We start from the raw sequence: 18461 nt of genomic DNA on the forward strand, positions 1-18461 counted from the left end.
GACAGACGAACAACCTACCAAGAAGACCTTATAAGTGACCAGACAAGCCGGGCGCAGACGCCCAAACAATTCTACTACGACCACGGCACGAAGGATTAGTTTCTAGCATATACACGGCCACACGAGTCCGAGCTTGTAGCTTACATAAGAAATAATCTGTCACGCAAACTGACCGCAGTCAATTTTAATTTATATTCATATAATAGCATCACATGTCGCTCCCACCTTACAAAAAATGTCCAGGTGCGCCCTGTACGCGCAGCTCCATCTTACCGGACAGGCAGCTCTCCATCACCGCTCAGTCCCGTCGGCCGTATCCCGTCCGACCTCAGCGCAGCCTCCATGATCTCATCGGCTCAGCTGTGACCTGTCCTACCATCGGGTCCGCGTGGGCGCGCTAACCCAGCTGGCGCGTGCGCGAGCAAGAGCTGTGGTGGGGCAGCACGAGCGAGCAGTGATTGGACGATTTAATTTTCCACACAGATTCCAGGTTAAGCAAATATTCGTAAATGCACGCGTCACATGCGTCAGTAAATCAGTTTGATAATTGCATTTAATTTGAGTAAATAAACTGTAACATCAATACCTAGTGACACATCTGGCAAAGACGTGTGAACATCTTTTTTCCAGCAGTATAATCTCACAAATAAAAATGTAAAACAGTTAAATCGTTTATTTTATTTATTTATTCATTTCCAGTAGGGAAAAAACCCAGACAAAAGTTATTGTTTGTTTAATATCTTTGTCACACTGCTTGATACCACGGTTACAATGGTGATTTTAAGAAGATATATATATATATAGATATATATTTTGTGAATGCATTTCATGTAAGTTTGTAATTCAGATATTGCTTGTGTGCATGATTTTAATAATTCATTTGCGTCTTTTAAATTAGCGCTCACTGGTAAGCATATTTAACATGTGTCATTCTCCTGGCAAACCCAAGTCAAATTATCTTGTCAATATGTCTTCAAATGCACCAGAGACCATGACAATGCGACCTGGGCATTTCAAACATATGAGATGCTAGATTCATGTTTTGTTTTTTCTTTAAAGACACACCTCAACATTCAGACTTCTTTGATAGGGGTCTATTCACATCTCACATTTTTACTTGGCAATAGTATCCCAATCCACCTCGCAAAAGACTGGGCTACTAATATTGATTTCTGTTTCAAAACTATTCAGGCTTTTCATTTCCTCCCAGCCAAAGAGAAGTGAAACTTTCAGAGTGGTGGGTATCTTGCAGGTACATCACATACCCTCTTGTAATGTTTAATAAATCAGGTAAAACAATGTCAATTTGTTTGTAGTATACTGCCATAACTGAATTCCAATTACCTTCGTAGCACCAAAGACCCATTTGTTCTCCAGTGGGTCTTTGGTAAGGTTAAATATAAATTAATCAAAATGAAAAACAGAAACTATTAAATTGGGATTGTTTAATGAGTAAGAATAACTTTAAAGTCCTAATGTTTCAACAAATACAGCTCAGAAATCAACTGAGGCTTAGGGTGATAAACTTATCTGTCTTTGTGTAGGTTAACTACTGTCTTTTACATAAGATACACCATCACACCTGTGTTCAGCCTTCTGTGACATCAAAAAACCGTTACAAGCCATCATCTGTTTTGCTGTAATTTTGCTCCAAAAACTGAAATACAGACAGGTAAAGACACAAAAAACATTAATGTAAGTCTCAGTTTGTCAAAATGAGGTCAGATGGAAATGTACAAATTCAACAATACAGTCCAGAAAAAAAGTTTCTACCTCCTCACTAAATTCTTCTGTTTTTGAAATTGTTTGTGACACTTCAATAAATCAAACTTTTATATAACACAATATATAATCAATGGATGGATAAATTCTGCTCTCTACCAGAAAATTCAGAAGAAAATTGTCATCCATTTGTAACACTAAACTCAAATAAACTTGTTCACCTGGACCACTTATTAAATAAATGGAATAAAGGTTTTAAAGTGATCCAATCAAAGACTGGATCACTTTAAATTGCACCATTATGGCAATTGGCAATAAAGTCCAATTGCCATAATGTGCCATGACTTTAAGGAATGAATTTAAGCTGGATGACATTCAATATGGCTCAATTAAAACAACTCTGCAAAGAAGAGTGGGCAAATTTCCTTCTAGAACCTATATTTAAAGCATTATTGGAGGGGAGGGAATTACTTTTTCATAAAGCACCAGGTTGGTCATCATAATTCTTTTTCCCTAAAAACTGAAAACATAATTTATTTATTTATTGTATTTAAACCCCGGGTATCTTTGTCTGATATAGAAATTTATTTGATGACAAAAAACAAAAACAAAACAAAAAAAAATTAAAAGCAAAAACAAAGGTAGATACTTTCCCAGGACTTAAACTATTTCACTTAACAATCATATAAAACTTTCACTCATGTTATTGTCATAAAACTTGAGATTATCAGATGATAATGCCATTCTCATCTGGTTCCAGAAAAGGGGTTGAGCTCTTGGGTTTCTCGGCCAGGACAACACAGACTTCCTGCACAGTCTCTTTCTCAGTTGGAGGTACTTTAGTTTTGGAAACATTTCATCCAAGAGAACCACCACAGCTGCATCAACCTTAAATAGAAAGTTTCAAAAGTATTTTAGGGCTATGAAAAGATTACAACGTCCACAGAGCATAAAAAAAAACTGGGAAAATACCTTCTCATCGAGAAGCCTCTGCTGAACCATGAAGAAAGCTTGTCGGATCACACCGTTGACCAGCTCAGTTCCATTTGTGCTCCTGGACAGCACAAACACTGTCTTCACACTGCTGTGAACAGCACTGTGTAAATTATCGATACATGAGAGCCCAGGTATCCAGTCCCTCTCTTCTAAACAGAGAGAAAATCTTCTGTGGTCAGAGCATTCCAAGTTAGCAGTCAGCTCATTGTAAACCCAGTCCCTCACAGCGAGATTCCTGGTGTCAAAAACCACAAAAGCATCGTAGTGATGATCTGACACACCACCGGGCAGCTGGGAGTAGCCTTTGAGTCCTGCCCAGAAGACTTGCAGGCAGTACCACACATCCCAGCCATAGAGATGCTTCAGCAGAGGAAGAGCAGTAAATGTCACAGATAAGAAAGAGCAAACCAGGAAGGCTAAGCTACCGAAGATGTCCTGGCAGGAATGTTGGTCTATGGACAGAAGAATCACACCTTGTTGAGAATCTGGGTATCCACAGCGCACTCGTGTTGTCAGATAAGGAATGTTTACTGGAGTAGTCCTCAAGTAGACAACAAACCATGAAGTATTACAGTCACATTTAAATGGGTTTTCGTGCAGGGTGAGTTTCTGAAGGGTGCTCCCCTTTTGAAAGGGTGCAGGTAGATGCTGATGGTTCAACTCTTTGATCTTATTGTGATTGAGATACAGATGCTGCAAAGACCGTGCTTCATTGAAGAAATTGTCTGGAATAGAGGTAAGATGATTGTGACTCAGGTCCAGAAAGGAAAATTGGTCTCCAAATTTTATTTCCTGTGAAACCAAATTACTTAGAGAGTTGTAGCTTAGGTCCAGATGACATAAATTGCTCAGAGCTGAAATATTTTGCCAGGGAAAATTCTTCATGGAATTTCTGCTGATGCAGAGGCTCTGAAGGCTCACTGGGAGGTTACACAGTACTTCTGCTGGGACTGACTTCAGGTTATTGCTGGAGATGTCCAGGAATTTCAGCTTTGTTAGGTTCTGAAAGAAATGAGCGTATGTGTTGTAGTCAGCATTCCACATGATGTCCAGATGATTACCATTGAAATAGAGGTACTGCAAGGACCTGCTGACCAGCCTTCGATCTATCCGCATCCCGATGCCATTGTTAGCAAGACTCAGCACTTCCAGGTTAGTCAGATTTTTAAGAAACTCAAAACGATGGCCCATTCCTCTCATCTTGAAGTGAAAGTCATTATTACTGACATCTAATACCTTCAGTGTAGACTGAAGTTCACTGAAAGCATCGCCACGATAAAGATCCAGCCTATTGAAGGACATGTTAAGAAAGACTAATTTTGTCATGTTATTGAACTGCCCACCCCTTAATGTCTGACTCATGTAGTTGTATGAAAGGTCTAGACAAACTGCCTTTTCCATGCCTAAAAACACTCTTTTATTAAGTGATAAGATGTCATTTTGAGAAAGGTCAAAAGATAGCTTTTGCCAACAATACTTATTTTTAAAGCTCAGTAGAGATGGAATTTGACACTCCCTGCCATTTGTCGTTTCTGGTCCATTAGACTGGTCAGATTCCCAGATGTGGCTACTAGTTCTTGTTTCTTTGTCTGGTATGAGAGTGTGTACGTCTTGGAAATCACCTGAATACAAGTTCTGGTTCTGACAGCTGTCTGGTTCTGCAATTCCAGATGATCCAGAACAGCATGGAAGGAAATTCAGCATATTTTGGGAGAGGTCTATAGCAGTGAGAGATGGTAGCTGCTTCAGGGTAGTCAAATTGCATTCGCTAATAAAGTTCATTCTCAGTTCTAATTTTGATAGATTTTTGAGTTGAGACAGAACATGGAAACCTTTTTTTGATATGGTATGGAAAAAGTTCCCACTTAGTAAAAGCCTTTGCAGACCCGATATGTTGCCAATGTATGGAGAGAGATCCAGTTCTCCAAAGGTCTTCAGCGGTTCATAGTTGTAGATGAGGCTAATCCAAGTGAGGCCGGTCAGCTCTTGAAAAAAGGTGCCATTTTGTATAGCAAACGCCAGCAGATTGTCAGAGATGTCCAGTTCCTTTAAATTCTTCAATGGTCTAAAAAGGCCATCTGGAAACGTTTTTAGAGAATTTCCTCTTAAGCTCAGAAATGTGATGGAGCTGTTCTCAGAATGCAGTGAGTTGGGATGCAGCTGGAGAGGGCGATTTTGTGGGCAAGGGAAGCAGGGCCGCGCTGCATGGTCGCAACGCTGACAGTTCCACTCCAAATTCAGATACTCGAGGGCTGTCAGGTTGGCAAATGACCCTTCTGGGACCTCTGTCATTGTATTCTCTCTTAAATCCAGCACCTTCAGTGAGGCTGGCAAGTCTTTTGGGACAGCTGTTACATTATCATACCCTAATGTAAGGTTTTCGAGTTTAGGTAATCCTCTAAAAACAGTTGCATTGATATAAAAAGACTGATTGCAGGGGTTGGCATAAAAACAGTTCTTGGAGAGTAGCAGAGTCTCTAGATTTGGAGTCTTTAAAGGGACAAATATGTTAAAGATGCAATTGTACTGCAAATCAAGAAACAGCAAGTTTTCAGGTAAGTTTGGTATAGATGTGAGGCTGTTTCCCGACAGATGCAGAGATGTAAGATTTTTAAGGTATTTGAAGGCATGGGGCTCAATTTCCATGTTGCACCCTTGCTGCTCAGGGAGTCTAAGTTGACCTGGGAGACAATTGCCTTTTATTTTTAAAATATTAACATTTGGGACACCTGCAAATGCGTGGTTCCTCACTGCTTGTACCTTAGTGTCACTCAAATCTATTGATAAAACAGTAGCAGCCTTAATGATCGGGATGTGCTTGATAGGTCTGTTAGAGCAGTCCACTGTGGTTGAATTCACATCAGCGTCACATGGAAAAAACTGGATGTTGATTGCATTTCCATATAGCAGAAACTGAATCACGATAAGAAGAACTTTCTCCAGAGCCTGAAAAAGTGTACCAAATTTCAATAATAGTCAGAAAATACTGTAAAAGCATGCAGTTTAACTAAAGATAGTTTATCAATACATTAAATAAATATTGCAGTAAAAGGAGCTTTTAAATCACTGCAAACACACTTTAATTCCCTATGTAAAACTTATCCAGTTCTATAGCTTAATATTTTTAAAGGGAAACACTCTATTTACAAGGGTAGAAAAAAGGTCACTTACCATATCAGATTAAAAACAAATCATAATAGTTTGAGAAAAACTTTGTAAGCGTTATTCCTCTTGAAGAGAAGACAGGGTGTAAATTGTCCAAAGGTGTCTGCAGTAAAACGAAGCAAGATGAATGAAGAAGTGAAACCATGTGGTCAAATATGCAGTAGTCTGATGCAAAGCATGTGACATAAAACAAGGAACGAGGAACATCAGCTGCAGATTTAACTGATGTAATTTAATACACTTTAAAACAATATTTGTTAATGAGTTTTTTGTAATACGCTCTTTAGACTATATTAAAAATAAGTTTATTTTTTTTAGATACTGATTTCCTCAAAGGGAAGAAAGAGAGGAAATTCTCCAATTCTGAACAAATGTAGATGTCTTGGGCTTTGGGGCATTGACAATCATACTATACAGTTTTGAGATCACCTAAACCAATATATAATAACTTAAATTGGCTTTATCTTGCACATTTTTTAACATGCACTGTAGAAAAACAATTTTTTTTCTCAGTGTTTGACATTTGGCATAACTGTTTCTGTTTAAGGTAAAACTGTTGTAATCTTCTTTCAAGTTCACAAGTTGACATACATTTCCTTATAGTATTTGGCAGAGGTATTATGTAAACTGTTTGACATTACTCTAAAATTTTGGACCTTCTCACAATACAGTAATTTGCTGAAATTTTTGACTATTCCTCCATACTGCCTTGTAAACTGTTTAATGTCAGACGAGAAAAATGCTTATATCTATTCAATCGTATGTGAGAACTGCACCTTTGTAACGGTTCCCTCTGTTAAATAACATTTTGTGCAGGATCACGTATACTGATGCAGGCATGTGGTGAAAACAAAAGGCCCACTGTTACAGCTGTGAAAATGTACCACTTCCCCTGCTGTTTCTAAAAATTATCACTCAATCTAAATTTATTAACATGCATTGGTACGGGACGTCAGGGACTGCCAAGTGTCGTATGGTGGCTCACAGATGTAGCATCTTTACTAGAAACTGTAAACACAAACAATACATTCACTTACAAACAGAAATAAAAGTAAATATTGTTGTCTGCAGAACTTTTAACTATGTGAACAGAAATAATAATAAAAAAAATAACTAAGTCTCTTCTTCCAGTTTACATATAGTGTTTGGTCAAATGTTTATATTCAACATGGACATGTAATTTACGGTGCATTCAGAAGTGCATTTACCTAAACTTATTGGAAGCCAAAAGTCTCCTAACTCACCTACACAAAAATGCATTTAAAAACTTGACTGACATAGTGAGCTTTCTTACAATTGTTTTATTAAGTGCACAAAATGGTACAATCAAGAGATTTAACAAAAAAATAAAAATAAAATCACCCAACCAGAAGAAAATCTCTAAAAAAAAAAAAGACTGATTATAAGTGTTATTCTTTTCATGTAATCAGAGAGAAAATCAAAAATAATTAAGAGCCCTTTTTGTTTTCTGATTCAAATTACAGAAAAAGAAAAATCAAGTCAGTATCAATAAAATGTTTCCATTGAATCAAATATTTTTATTCAAGTGTGGTATTATTATTTTTTTAATTGTTTGTCATTCTCTTATGCAATACTCAAAATTAACAACAATACCCACAGGTACATTATGGGTTACGCACAGTTAAAGTGTATTCTAGCTGAAGATCAATTGTCAATATTTTGGCTTTGGATTGGGCCTTACAACATAAAAATAAGTTTGCATACACAAATTAATGTCCTTTAGTCTTTTTGCACATTACAGCTATCTTCATTATGTCACCATCACAGACCTAAGTGTTGAATTATCCACAAAGCGATGTTCATGAAACCATCCGATTCTGCATCCACCTTGGAAAGAGAGTGGTTGTTTCCAGGGTACCACAGTAACCTGTGCAAATATATGTTTGAGCATTAATAAACAAACGGCAAAGCACGTTGGCTGCATTCATATTGCTGTAAGGGCACCGCCCTGTAACTCAATGTGCCTTTGTGAATAGAAAGCATTTCCATTCGGTAAATGTACAACTTATATGTGATGTGCCTAACAAATGCAGTGGTATGTTGGCTTGGTTCAATATATGCTTCCTTAGAGCGTAATAGGAATTCCTAAGGACTATCTGGCATGCTGTCTGTTTTTAAATTAGGCTGAAAAGTTATGCTGTTATTTGTTTTGTGACGTGAGCGTTGGAAAACACGGGCGGTTGTCATGGTCATCGGGACATGTGACTGGAGTCTTCCGGCTATTTATACACAAGTTACACACGTATTTGCGGGCAGGGATAGGGAAGCTCACGTGACACCTGTAGCTGCGCTCTATTCTATTCTATTTCAAATAGGGATGTATGACGAGAAGGTTCACAGCCACATGTATGTGGATGGTTTTAGAGATCTGAACTATTTGTGCACCACACTTACTGTATGTCACTATGGCAACTTTTAATGCGAAAGCTACACGGTCTGTTATGCATGAGGCGCCTGGGTAGTGCTTACCGAACAGGGATCTGCTTTGCTTTCAGAGCTTTGTAGTATTCAATTCCTTGCTTGTTAGGCACACGCTTGTCATCTTCCCCTAAAGTCAACAGCACTGGGGTCCGAACCTTAACGAGATAATAACTTACATGACATCACTACAACAAAAGTAGTAAAGTCAGAAGTATGCGTCTGAGATTTACATAAATATACCTGAGGGATGTATTTGATCGGGGATTTGTTCAACATCTGCTCCCAAACAGCAGGATCAGGGAGACAATCTGGACTGTAATCGTAACCTGCCTCAACAACACACCTGCAAAAAAATCAACATTTAATTTACGTCTCCATAAACCAATTATAAAGCACCACAGTTTTGTAATTGCTCAAGACTTTCACCACAGGAATCACCACATACAGACAAGAGTGTTGGGATGTTTTACAACTAGACCCACCAATCCGGGATATCCGTGCTGCCAATCATGGAGGCCAAATTGACGACAGGATTGCGAGCCACGCAGGCCTTGTAGAACCCTGGGTACTGGCCAATTAGATGGCAGGCTAGAAACCCCCCATGGGAGCCTCCAGAAATGGCCACTTTCTCCCTGTCAAACCCGGCGTCTAGGACACTTTCAACAGCAGACTGGAGGAAGTAAAACACAAATGACAGACTATGTAAAAGACAATCTGTAAATCCCACAGAGAGTGATCAAGGGAGAACAAAACAAGAACATTTAAAAAGAGCTCCGCTGCAATGAGCCATCTTTTACATCTATGGCAACTCAGTCATTATATATAGAGACCAATAGAGTACAAACACTTTACCAAAGGCAATACTGAAATTCATTTGTTTTGAACAGGAGGTAGAGATGCATTTAAGGCTCATTTCTGTTTGCTTAAAAAATAATCCAATTGTGCACTTGCTCAGCATATACCTATGTAAAAAAAAGTATTATCTCATGGACTTTTCACACTTTTTTAATTTTACAACAGTAAACTTTATTGGAGTTTATTAGAATTTTTGTGATATATCAAAACAAAGTAATTCCAGTTCGGTATAGAGAGTATATAAAAAGAAATTCACTCTGAAGATGGACAATTGGAAAATGAGAGGACTTGAACTTTATCAGCAGAAGGCTTATTTTTGTGTTTATTAGGTCCTCAAATGGTGCTAGTTATGTTCTTACCTGAACATCCTTGACATCCTGGGAACCCACATTGCCCAGCAGTGAGAGGATGCTGTCCTGGCCAAAACCAAGAGAGCCACGATAGTTGACTAAAAACAGAAAACGCACATTCAGAAGCATTCCCACAAGCACCAACATACCTGGTAATGTTTAGCTGTATTTTTATGTAGATAAATGCATACTAAATTTCAATACAGATTTCTTAGATTTATTTATGCAACATATGCATTGTTGGAGGATTTGAAACAAAGTTACCTGAGAAATTATTTTTTTCTGAACGATGATTTTCCGAATCTTTCTTGTGTTTTGCAAAAACATACAGAAAACTCATACTGGCTGCTTCGTCCAACAAATACCACAGAGATTTTTTCAAAGAAAAAAACACTAAAGTTTTGCAGCTTTTCCAAGAAGAAACCAAGAAACGCTTTAAAAAGAACCAAAGGTGTGAACTCAGTGTATACTCAGCATGATGCAGCTAAATTCATAATCAGTTCTCTTTTGAGAACCCAACAACTACGACCTTTCACAAAAGGTTTTAGTTTTTATACCTTTAATAAAAGGTTTTTGATGCATTTTTTTGCATCAAAAAAATTATAGAAATTCTACTGATCTTTTCCTTAGTTTATGTCTTTCACACCACACTATTAATGACAAAAACAATTAAGAATCAAATTATGAAAAAAAGTAATCCCAAGACATTTAGAACATTCAAAAAGGCAACTTAATTTTTTTTCTCCTTAATAGCACTGTTCATATTTAACAGGTATGATTGCTTTGCAATTAGGCCTTTGGGTTTATGTGCTCTAGAACTGCAAATGCAACTTCCACTTTCCAGCGAGACCGAGACTGCTTTCTGAGAATGTTTCCCACACACGACCTTTACCATTTACTCCACCAATTCAATTATCAAGGTAGAAGCAGACTGCAAAGGCATTCCTACTCCTAAGAACCTATAAGATTTCTTTAAAAAGGCTATTTACCTTCAACCTAAAGTAAGCACCCAATCGATCTATAATCTAGAGTTACTATGTTGTAGAAATGCTTACAGAAAAGGACACATAAAAACTTAATGTTAAGAGCTATGGAAAAAACCTTGAACAGAAAGGTGTTTCCAGCAAAGTTTATATAAAGAAGGTGCTTGTACAGTCTTCCATTAAAAAAAAGATAAATGAAGCGATACAAATGTATAAAAATGAGCCATTGCGTGTCTCTCACCAACTGAACCAGTATCAGTGGCCACAAAACAGGAAGCAATCCTTGTATTCTTTGTAAACCAAGTTCAAAGTTACCCAAAAAGCCGAGTGCTATGTTTAAAGTATCATAGTTTCTTATGTTTCAACAGGTATCAAATGAAGCTGCACTCAACATTTGTAACCTAACTTACCCAGTAATACACCAAAACCCATCCTGCAGAGCACAGAGGTAGACAGAAGCCACTCAGCTACAACCACAGAGTGAGGACCTCCTGATGAGAAAAACAGATTAACAGTGAAACAGGCCTGACATGATCAATTAGAAACTGGTGGCCATGGCAACAAATGCACAATTAAAATACTGTAAAACGTGTAATTAGACTAACAGAGGTGTATCTCTGTGACAACTACTGAGCTTGTTTTCAGTAAAATGAGGTAGCACTTTGCCACAAGGAGCACCATTGTCATAGCAACTACTGTCTGCAATGTCAATCTGATCAGTAGAAGCTCTTGACTGAAGAGAGCCTAAAAATAAACCCAGTAGGGATTAATAGCCTAGGTTTTATTACTTCATAATGTAAGCTCTTTTGGAATATGACATTTTTTTTATCCATCTATCCGAGTTACGAACCATGAGGGAGGACAATCAGAGGTAGTTTCACTCCTTCCTTCACTTCTTTTGGTTTCATCAGCACAGCTTCATAGTCAATGCCCGCTGAAATACAGTAAAACATGTTAGCAGCATGAATTAGAACAAGTAGCAGAGCTTAGAATAGTTTACAAATAGTTATGCTACTGTATTGTTTGCAAGCATAATAGCAATATTTTGTATGCATTTGGTCTTTCACAAACAAAAATTCTGTGGTTAAAAACAATATTTCATTACAATTATGGATGCAATTGTTAAACATTGAATATTGATTAAGTATGACTTCTACTATCTACCCAAGAACATTTCAACATTTGAGAACCCAAACTAAAAAAAACAACAACATTTTTTAATACATATTAGGTAATCAGTTAAGCAGTCTGCTTCATGGCATTAACAGCAAAGAATTACCAATTTGTTTCATTGCTACTGTGGAAGTAATATAAGAATGCAGTTATTTTTAGCGGTGAATTAATCAAATTAGACAAAACACATTTTAAAAAATTCAATGGAGTAAATTATCATAACGATTAGAATAAAAGACTTTTTAAAAATTTTCTCCACCATTAAAATAAATACAACTTATACAAGAAAGTCAGACTTTATGTCACATGTTAGTTTTATGGAAACAGCCTCCTTAAAAATAAAAATAAGCAGCAACCTGAGTGTCACCAAAACACTGCCTGATATGTTTTACAAAAGACAGTTCCCTTTTAAATCACATATAGTTTGAAAATTAAGACAATTTTTAGTGGTTTAATTGTGAAGTTTAATAACTGAAACAGAAAGGGAAAAAAATATTGTCAGTTCATATTATGAAACTAAAACGGGCAACAATAGAGTTACAGTTCTTAATAAATATTACTTCATGAATATTCCAAAGAGTTATCGTACGGTATTGATGGTTGTCAAGTCCTTCTGAAGGAGTGAGAGTCTTGATCTGCCAGTCAATATCTGGTAAAGTCTGAGACTCTTCCAGAGTAACCCAGACCACTTCCTCTTGGGAGTCCTTTCCTGGAAGGAAGCCCACCCTCTAAAGGACAACAAAAAAAGCACATTGGTGTAAGAGAGAAAATCTGCTGTGTTACATAAAGTTCCTTTAATAAGTTTTTGAGAACTCCCAATTAATCCAATGGGACATTTGCATGGATTAATTAAAAAAATCTAAATTTTCTTAGCAAAGACACAGATCCTACCAGATTTGGAGGGCAGTTAGGAGAGGAGCAGCTGACCACCATCAGATCTCGCTCGATGTTCAGAAGACACCAGTTACCAATTTCAGACTCTACAACCAAGCATTCACACAAATATAAAATAATAAAATCACCAACTGTGACAAAAGTACTGCAATAAATGGGCGTGAAACTGTCAACAATGAATCACATTGATTTATAAAACGCAGTGCAGTAAGAGACTAACTTGCAGTCAGAGAGGTGATGCTTCCTGTGCTTGTGTCCACTACCAAGAGATCCTAAAGCACAAAGAGAGAAAAAAACAACAAAAAAAATTGAATTCTTTTTAAACCGCCCTGAGCATGACAACAAGTAAAAACTACACAGACCTTTCGGCTACGCTGAGGACAAGCAACAACAACCCGCTGACTGTCAGCTGACCAACACGTCGGAGACAACTGACTGCTGTAGATGCCAGTGAAGCCATCTGGAAAGTCATAAAAAGCCAAAGAGGTACATTTTTTACACTCTTACTACATACTTAGAAGGAAAATGTGTGTTTTTATGTTCCTACTTAGCACCATTTACCTTCTCTTGGTCGTCCAACGATATCCACAACCACTGAGGTCTTCTTAGTGTACCAGTCGTACTGCAAAAAAAGAATACAGCAGAGAAAATTCACATATTAACAAACTAAAAAATACACTCGTGTCTTTCCAATTAGAAAACTGGAAAATAAACATGTAAAAAAAAAAGTCTCAAATTTTTCTTACCATACAAAGCTTGCAGCACTGCATGTGTGGCCCATATACAGAACATTCTAGATAAATAATTCGGCACTGATCTGGGCTCAGCCTTGGGGAATACACTGCACTGGTGTCCGACGAAAGCTGCTCTGTTCAGACGACAAATAAACATGTACGTCAACAACTTCATGAGGCTATGTCAATGCTAAATTGAACTAAGATGACAGAGAGACTGTTTTCCATGAGCGTGTATTCACAATGTAAATATTGGCACAGTTGCGTCATAGTACACATAATGTCCACTAGAAGCTAACACTAGAGATGAGCCGATAAGTTTCATCTGAGGCATGACCTACATTTTGATGATTTATATTTTTTTAAGAAATATGACATGTAAAAGAAGTCAAATGTGCCACATGTTTTTCGTTAGCCATAGTAGTTGTGATTACAACAGACAATTAAGGAATTAAAGGATTATCTGCACTTATGCATCACAGCATACATCCTGAGACTTAATCTTATTCTTGAGCTAAAAAACTCAAAACAAGTACATGTTTCTAGGTTCACTCATCTAGTTTCTAGTTTCTTTGCATTTAATGAGAAAGTGAAATAAATAAAACATTTATGATTTAATAACATGCATTTGTTTTAGTGACTTTTAAGAAATTCCTTCCTCTACTGCATACATATGCTGATAACACTTAATTGCACTTAAACGATGTTACTGTAGTCAACAGGAAGCAACAATGTGCGAAATACAAATCAGGAAGTGAGGCTTTACAGCTCCACAACACCTTATGTTAACAGTGTTGAATTGATAACAAGTGTTACAAACAATTCATGCTTACCACATTTCCCACCCGTCAAATCGACATAAAACAAAGATGACCTGAAAGCGACAACAGAAATACTAAAACAGGTGCATTCATTTGAACTCAATTGCATTAAAACTCAATTTTAATTTGCCACAGTCCAGCTGCTGTATGCTGGTACCATATTTGATAAGCACCTCCGATTGGGACAGTACTTCAGGCCTAGTCTGAAAGGCTCGTGCCACCAGCCTATAAACACCACACCTGTGTCACCTGGGGCCCAAAATGCCTGGAGAGATGAAAACAGTTGATTAAAATCCAAAAAATGTGTTACCACATTAAAGGCACACAAACATTCATGCAAAGATGGATTTATTGCAGTGGCAACCTGTCCAGGTGAGATGCTGTCGGGTACTCCTTCCAACACAGACACATTGTCCCCCTCTATGTCCAAAACACACAGCACTGGACAGCTCTTGCCAACTAAGGCCTCTCCCCAGTCCTCATAGTAGACAAACTGCTCCCCCTGCAGGATGAAATTCACACAACGACTACAATGTAGCATTTAGTGCTGTGGAATGCAACAAGATTAATACAACCACAATCTAGCGAATTCACTTTAATCGTGTCTTTTTTCTCCACCCTCATGGTCTCCTCCTCATCTTCAATGGAAGACAACTCTGGCAACTCTGTCTGTAAAGGCGAAATGAGAAATGGAGCAGCAGGTTGTTAGTCCCTCAATCTGAACTCCCTCATAATGCGTATCTGATAAAGGACAGAAAACACGCGTCACTGCTGCCTCGGTCACAGAACAATAAATGCAGACAAGGAATGTTGGTTTTGAGAAACAATGGAAAATAGCTCAGGTTCATCCATTATGAAAGCACGGAAAGAGTGAACCAGTTTTCCGTGATTTTCTGATTGGGTAATAGTGCTGCTAACTTCTGACAGTGGTAATCTAGATGGTTTGTGTGAAGTGTGAATTATTTACATGACTTGTTAGGGACACGAACTTCAACCTTTCTTGGAAATAAGATAAAACTTTAAAGACCAAAACAGCCGCTGCTTGATGTTCCTGGCTGTGTAATGCAATGTTTAGCCTGGTAGTAGTTATTTGCAGTAAAAAAAAAAAAAAAAAAAAACCTGTTTAAATTTATCCTAAAAACTATTTTTTTTCTATCTACATCTTACCTGGAAGAAGGATTTAGTCTCAGGTCTCTTTTTTTCAGCAACATACAAGAGGTGTGTTTCAGAGTGCGACCATACCAAGCTGCCAAACTGCTCTGGGAATGTACGAAAAAAAAAAAAAAATCCAGATGTTACGGCAAACTGCTAAACAAACTGCAGGTAAAATGCAGCTTTTTTTTTTCCCTGAACATGATTTACCATCCTCATAGACTTTGCCATGTTTCTTTAAAGCTGTTAGGTTGATGCTCTTCACCTTGATGTTTTTACTCCAGATCTAAAATGTAACATAAACATTTAATACATCTCTATTAAAAAACACAGAGTAAATATTATTCAGACAAAGATAAGTTGCATACTTTAAAAATAAAGTGAAATGGAACAAGGACAATAAGTGTAGTTCCTTTAATATGCAACCCACACCATACTTTAAACCCAATTTCGCAATCTGATGACATGAGTTAGCAGACCACCTTCAAATGGAGACTTGAGAAACATTTACTTGAATAAGTTTCAAAGTCTAAACACAGTTTACTCCAAGACACGTTGATGGATCACCCAGTGACCTGACATGACTCACCTAATGCAGTAGCAAAAAATGGATTTGACTTCTCCCAGTGTATAAAACAAACAAGAAGAATCAGACACTGCTCCTGGGTTATTTAAATCAAATAAATAGCAATTGAGGACATTTTGCAAAGAAAGGATTATTGGACACAGTATGGATGAGCGACTTTTCTTTGCAGTGTTTTTGTTTGAGTTTGTTTTGGAGTTTATTGTACCTGCTGCTGTAACTGTGCTATAAAATGTCCCATCCTGCTTCAGTCAGAAAGCAACCCATCTATTGCTGAGTGTTACATGTTTTCTTACTTTTGGACAGTGCAATGTGAACAAAAGAAGTGTGCTCAACTGAAAGCCCTCTAAGTGATACGGCAATGTGTGCACATTAACTGAGATCCAATCATTAGGGATGGATTTTAATGCCAAACGTGAATGGTTGCGATTGCTGAGGACTGCTTTTATCTAAATCACCCACATCTGAAGAGAACCAGAGAGCCACACACCTCCAGAAACTGCTTCTCCTCTCCTTTGACCGTGCATTCTCTGACAACTGCCTTCATTTCACCAGAGGGAGAGTCCTTACTCAGAAGTCTGAGGTGAGAAACAAATGACGAGACACAGTTGAGTTTTCCTGGATTGTGACTCAAACTAGATAGTATATCTACTCAAGAAAAAAAATAACACTTTACATACTCTCCTTTGACTTCAGTACAGTTTCCAGAAGTACCAGAGTAGACCACTGACTTATCATCATGGAAGACTATGTATTGTCTGCAGAATTTGACATTCTCATTTCTCTCCAGATCCCGCTGGCTCCACTCTACAGGCATGAATTCAGAAATTATATGAATCAAATAAAAACGGAAATATTTTTGATGTGACATATGTTAGAGGTACCTGTGTATATGTTGCTGTATTTGCCTCCATACTGAGAGGTGATAACAGGTCCCACGTCTGCTCTGCTTAAAGAGGGAAAGAGGCTGAGCTCTCTGTAGAGTTTGGCAATTTCCTCCGAGTTGGTTATCACCTGGCAGCCCAGAGAAGAACAACTGCGCTTTAGTGAAAACAAATGTTTGACTGCGAACAATGTCCTATTCATTTCCAAGCTAGGTAGCTAGCCATCCATGAAAAGTTGGTGAAGTTTAACACTGTTCAACCATAAAAACAAAAGTCAGCATATGTAGTATTTCCCCGATTTGTTGCCTCAAGCAACAGCTTTGCATTAAGGTAAGTAATCAAGACAGTGTGGATTATTCTAGAGAGATTTGGGAGTTCGAGCCATATGACAGGGAACTTCCTGCTGGAAGTGAAAGAAAACTACGGATCCTACGTCTGTCCGCTAGCTTGACTTAAACTGACTACATCTGTTAATATCGAAACTCAAATGTACTCTAGATAGCTCTAAGGTTAAACCTATGCAACATCTGCCATGCACGTTTAATAAACATTTAAGATTGCTGGACAATTTCTAACAATCATACCTGTGACTCCATGGCAGGAACCGTACGCGTCGCTAAACACAGTCCAATTTACTCCAGCGCTTCACTTTGACGTAAAAGGATAGACGCTGGATAAGGGTGAATATCGTACGTCAAGGCTTCCGCCATATTGTGAGTGGCGTGTTTCGTTATTTTAGGCCTGCAAGCGGTGCGGGATATTTATGCCGATATAAATTAGATCATTCTTTGTGTGTTCTGTTACTGAAGCATAAATGTGTGTATTTAATACATATTTCCAATATATTGACAAACAGCATTAACTGTGGCGATTTAGACTACAATACTGTCAGTTTTCGTTGTCAGCCCTAACTTAACAAATATGGTCAACTAGGTCTGATCATAATATGAATAATAACAAGAATATCATGTTGTTATTATTATCGCTATTCTTATACAATTCATTTGAAAAACAAAATTAAAGTGTCTCCTCTGTTGTAGCTTTTTGACTGAACAAAACAAGGGAACTGAGTTCATTTTTATAAGTAAAATTAAATCAAGTTGTCACCAAGGATAATTCAAGCACACTTCATTGTTAATTTTTATCTAAATAATCCCTAATGCTTCTATGAAAATAATCAATGTAAAAATTATTAATGGACATTTATAGTAATGACAAAACTAGTAAACAGCCTATTCATTTGTTCGGAAATCCCCTTTTTTCCAAGCAAACATTGAGTTCTAAGACGAATTTGCCACTCAAAATACGGCGGACGCACTCACGCATCCTTTAAACAGGTCTAGTCTTGTATATCTACTCTCCAGCGCAAACGTACCAGAAACCTTGCATAAAACAAGTTCAAGGATCCAGTTCCCAAAAATAATACTATTTTTTTTTAATTTCTTTTTATTATTTATGTTTACGACATACTACGATTTTAGATTGTAGCATAAAAATAAATCTACAAGTAACACGGCACATCGAACTTCTTTTATTTTGTCGAACAGGAAAGAAGACAAGAATGAACATCGCTATCTCTTGATGTCGATCTAGTTTTCATTTACAGTTTAAAATGTTGCTCCACCCTGCTTATAAAGTTATAGACAAAGATGCATACGCATTTGTTTAAACGAAATCTAAATATTGGGAAGCCCTTTTCTGCAGGTA

General features: G+C 37.5%; 3 protein-coding genes across 5 annotated transcripts in view; all 3 read right to left on the reverse strand.

Annotated features, from left to right (window-relative positions):
- The window catches only part of LOC102221082 (ELKS/Rab6-interacting/CAST family member 1-like), a 164597-nt gene extending 164175 nt beyond the window's left edge, over positions 1–422 (reverse strand). Inside the window, exon 1 of the mRNA XM_023331286.1 lies at positions 226–422. The gene's annotated coding sequence lies outside the window, so the exon portion shown is untranslated. The remainder of the gene's footprint in view (positions 1–225) is intronic.
- A 1402-nt stretch (positions 423–1824) lies between these two features.
- LOC102220828 (toll-like receptor 7) lies at positions 1825–6086 on the reverse strand. Of its 2 annotated transcripts, none has more exons than XM_023331296.1 (3): positions 5890–6086; positions 2695–3720; positions 1825–2610 (listed from the first exon to the last, which is right to left on the reverse strand). In XM_023331296.1, the coding sequence occupies exons 1-3, from the start codon at positions 5890–5892 to the stop codon at positions 2404–2406; spliced, it is 1236 nt and encodes a 411-aa protein (XP_023187064.1). In that variant the 5' UTR covers positions 5893–6086; the 3' UTR covers positions 1825–2403. The 2 variants fall into 2 exon arrangements, with proteins under 2 accessions (XP_023187064.1, XP_023187060.1); XM_023331292.1 differs by having other exon boundaries at positions 2695–5664.
- A 1083-nt stretch (positions 6087–7169) lies between these two features.
- Positions 7170–17409, reverse strand: LOC102220561 (acylamino-acid-releasing enzyme-like). 2 transcript variants are annotated; one of them, XM_023331315.1, is made up of 23 exons: positions 17339–17409; positions 16755–16884; positions 16551–16677; positions 16361–16448; positions 15498–15573; positions 15303–15394; positions 14730–14804; positions 14500–14637; positions 14309–14400; positions 14148–14188; positions 13327–13448; positions 13142–13202; positions 12943–13040; positions 12801–12852; positions 12578–12666; positions 12276–12414; positions 11364–11447; positions 10924–11004; positions 9540–9628; positions 8808–8995; positions 8566–8668; positions 8374–8480; positions 7170–7771 (listed from the first exon to the last, which is right to left on the reverse strand). In XM_023331315.1, exons 1-23 carry the CDS (start codon positions 17348–17350, stop codon positions 7666–7668), a joined length of 2190 nt encoding a protein of 729 aa, XP_023187083.1. In that variant the 5' UTR covers positions 17351–17409; the 3' UTR covers positions 7170–7665. The 2 variants fall into 2 exon arrangements, with proteins under 2 accessions (XP_023187083.1, XP_014328868.1); XM_014473382.2 differs by lacking the exon at positions 17339–17409 and having other exon boundaries at positions 16755–17103.
- Positions 17410–18461: the final 1052 nt, after the last annotated feature.

This window comes from Xiphophorus maculatus, chromosome 1 (assembly GCF_002775205.1).
Source record: "Xiphophorus maculatus strain JP 163 A chromosome 1, X_maculatus-5.0-male, whole genome shotgun sequence".
NCBI lineage: Eukaryota > Metazoa > Chordata > Actinopteri > Cyprinodontiformes > Poeciliidae > Xiphophorus > Xiphophorus maculatus.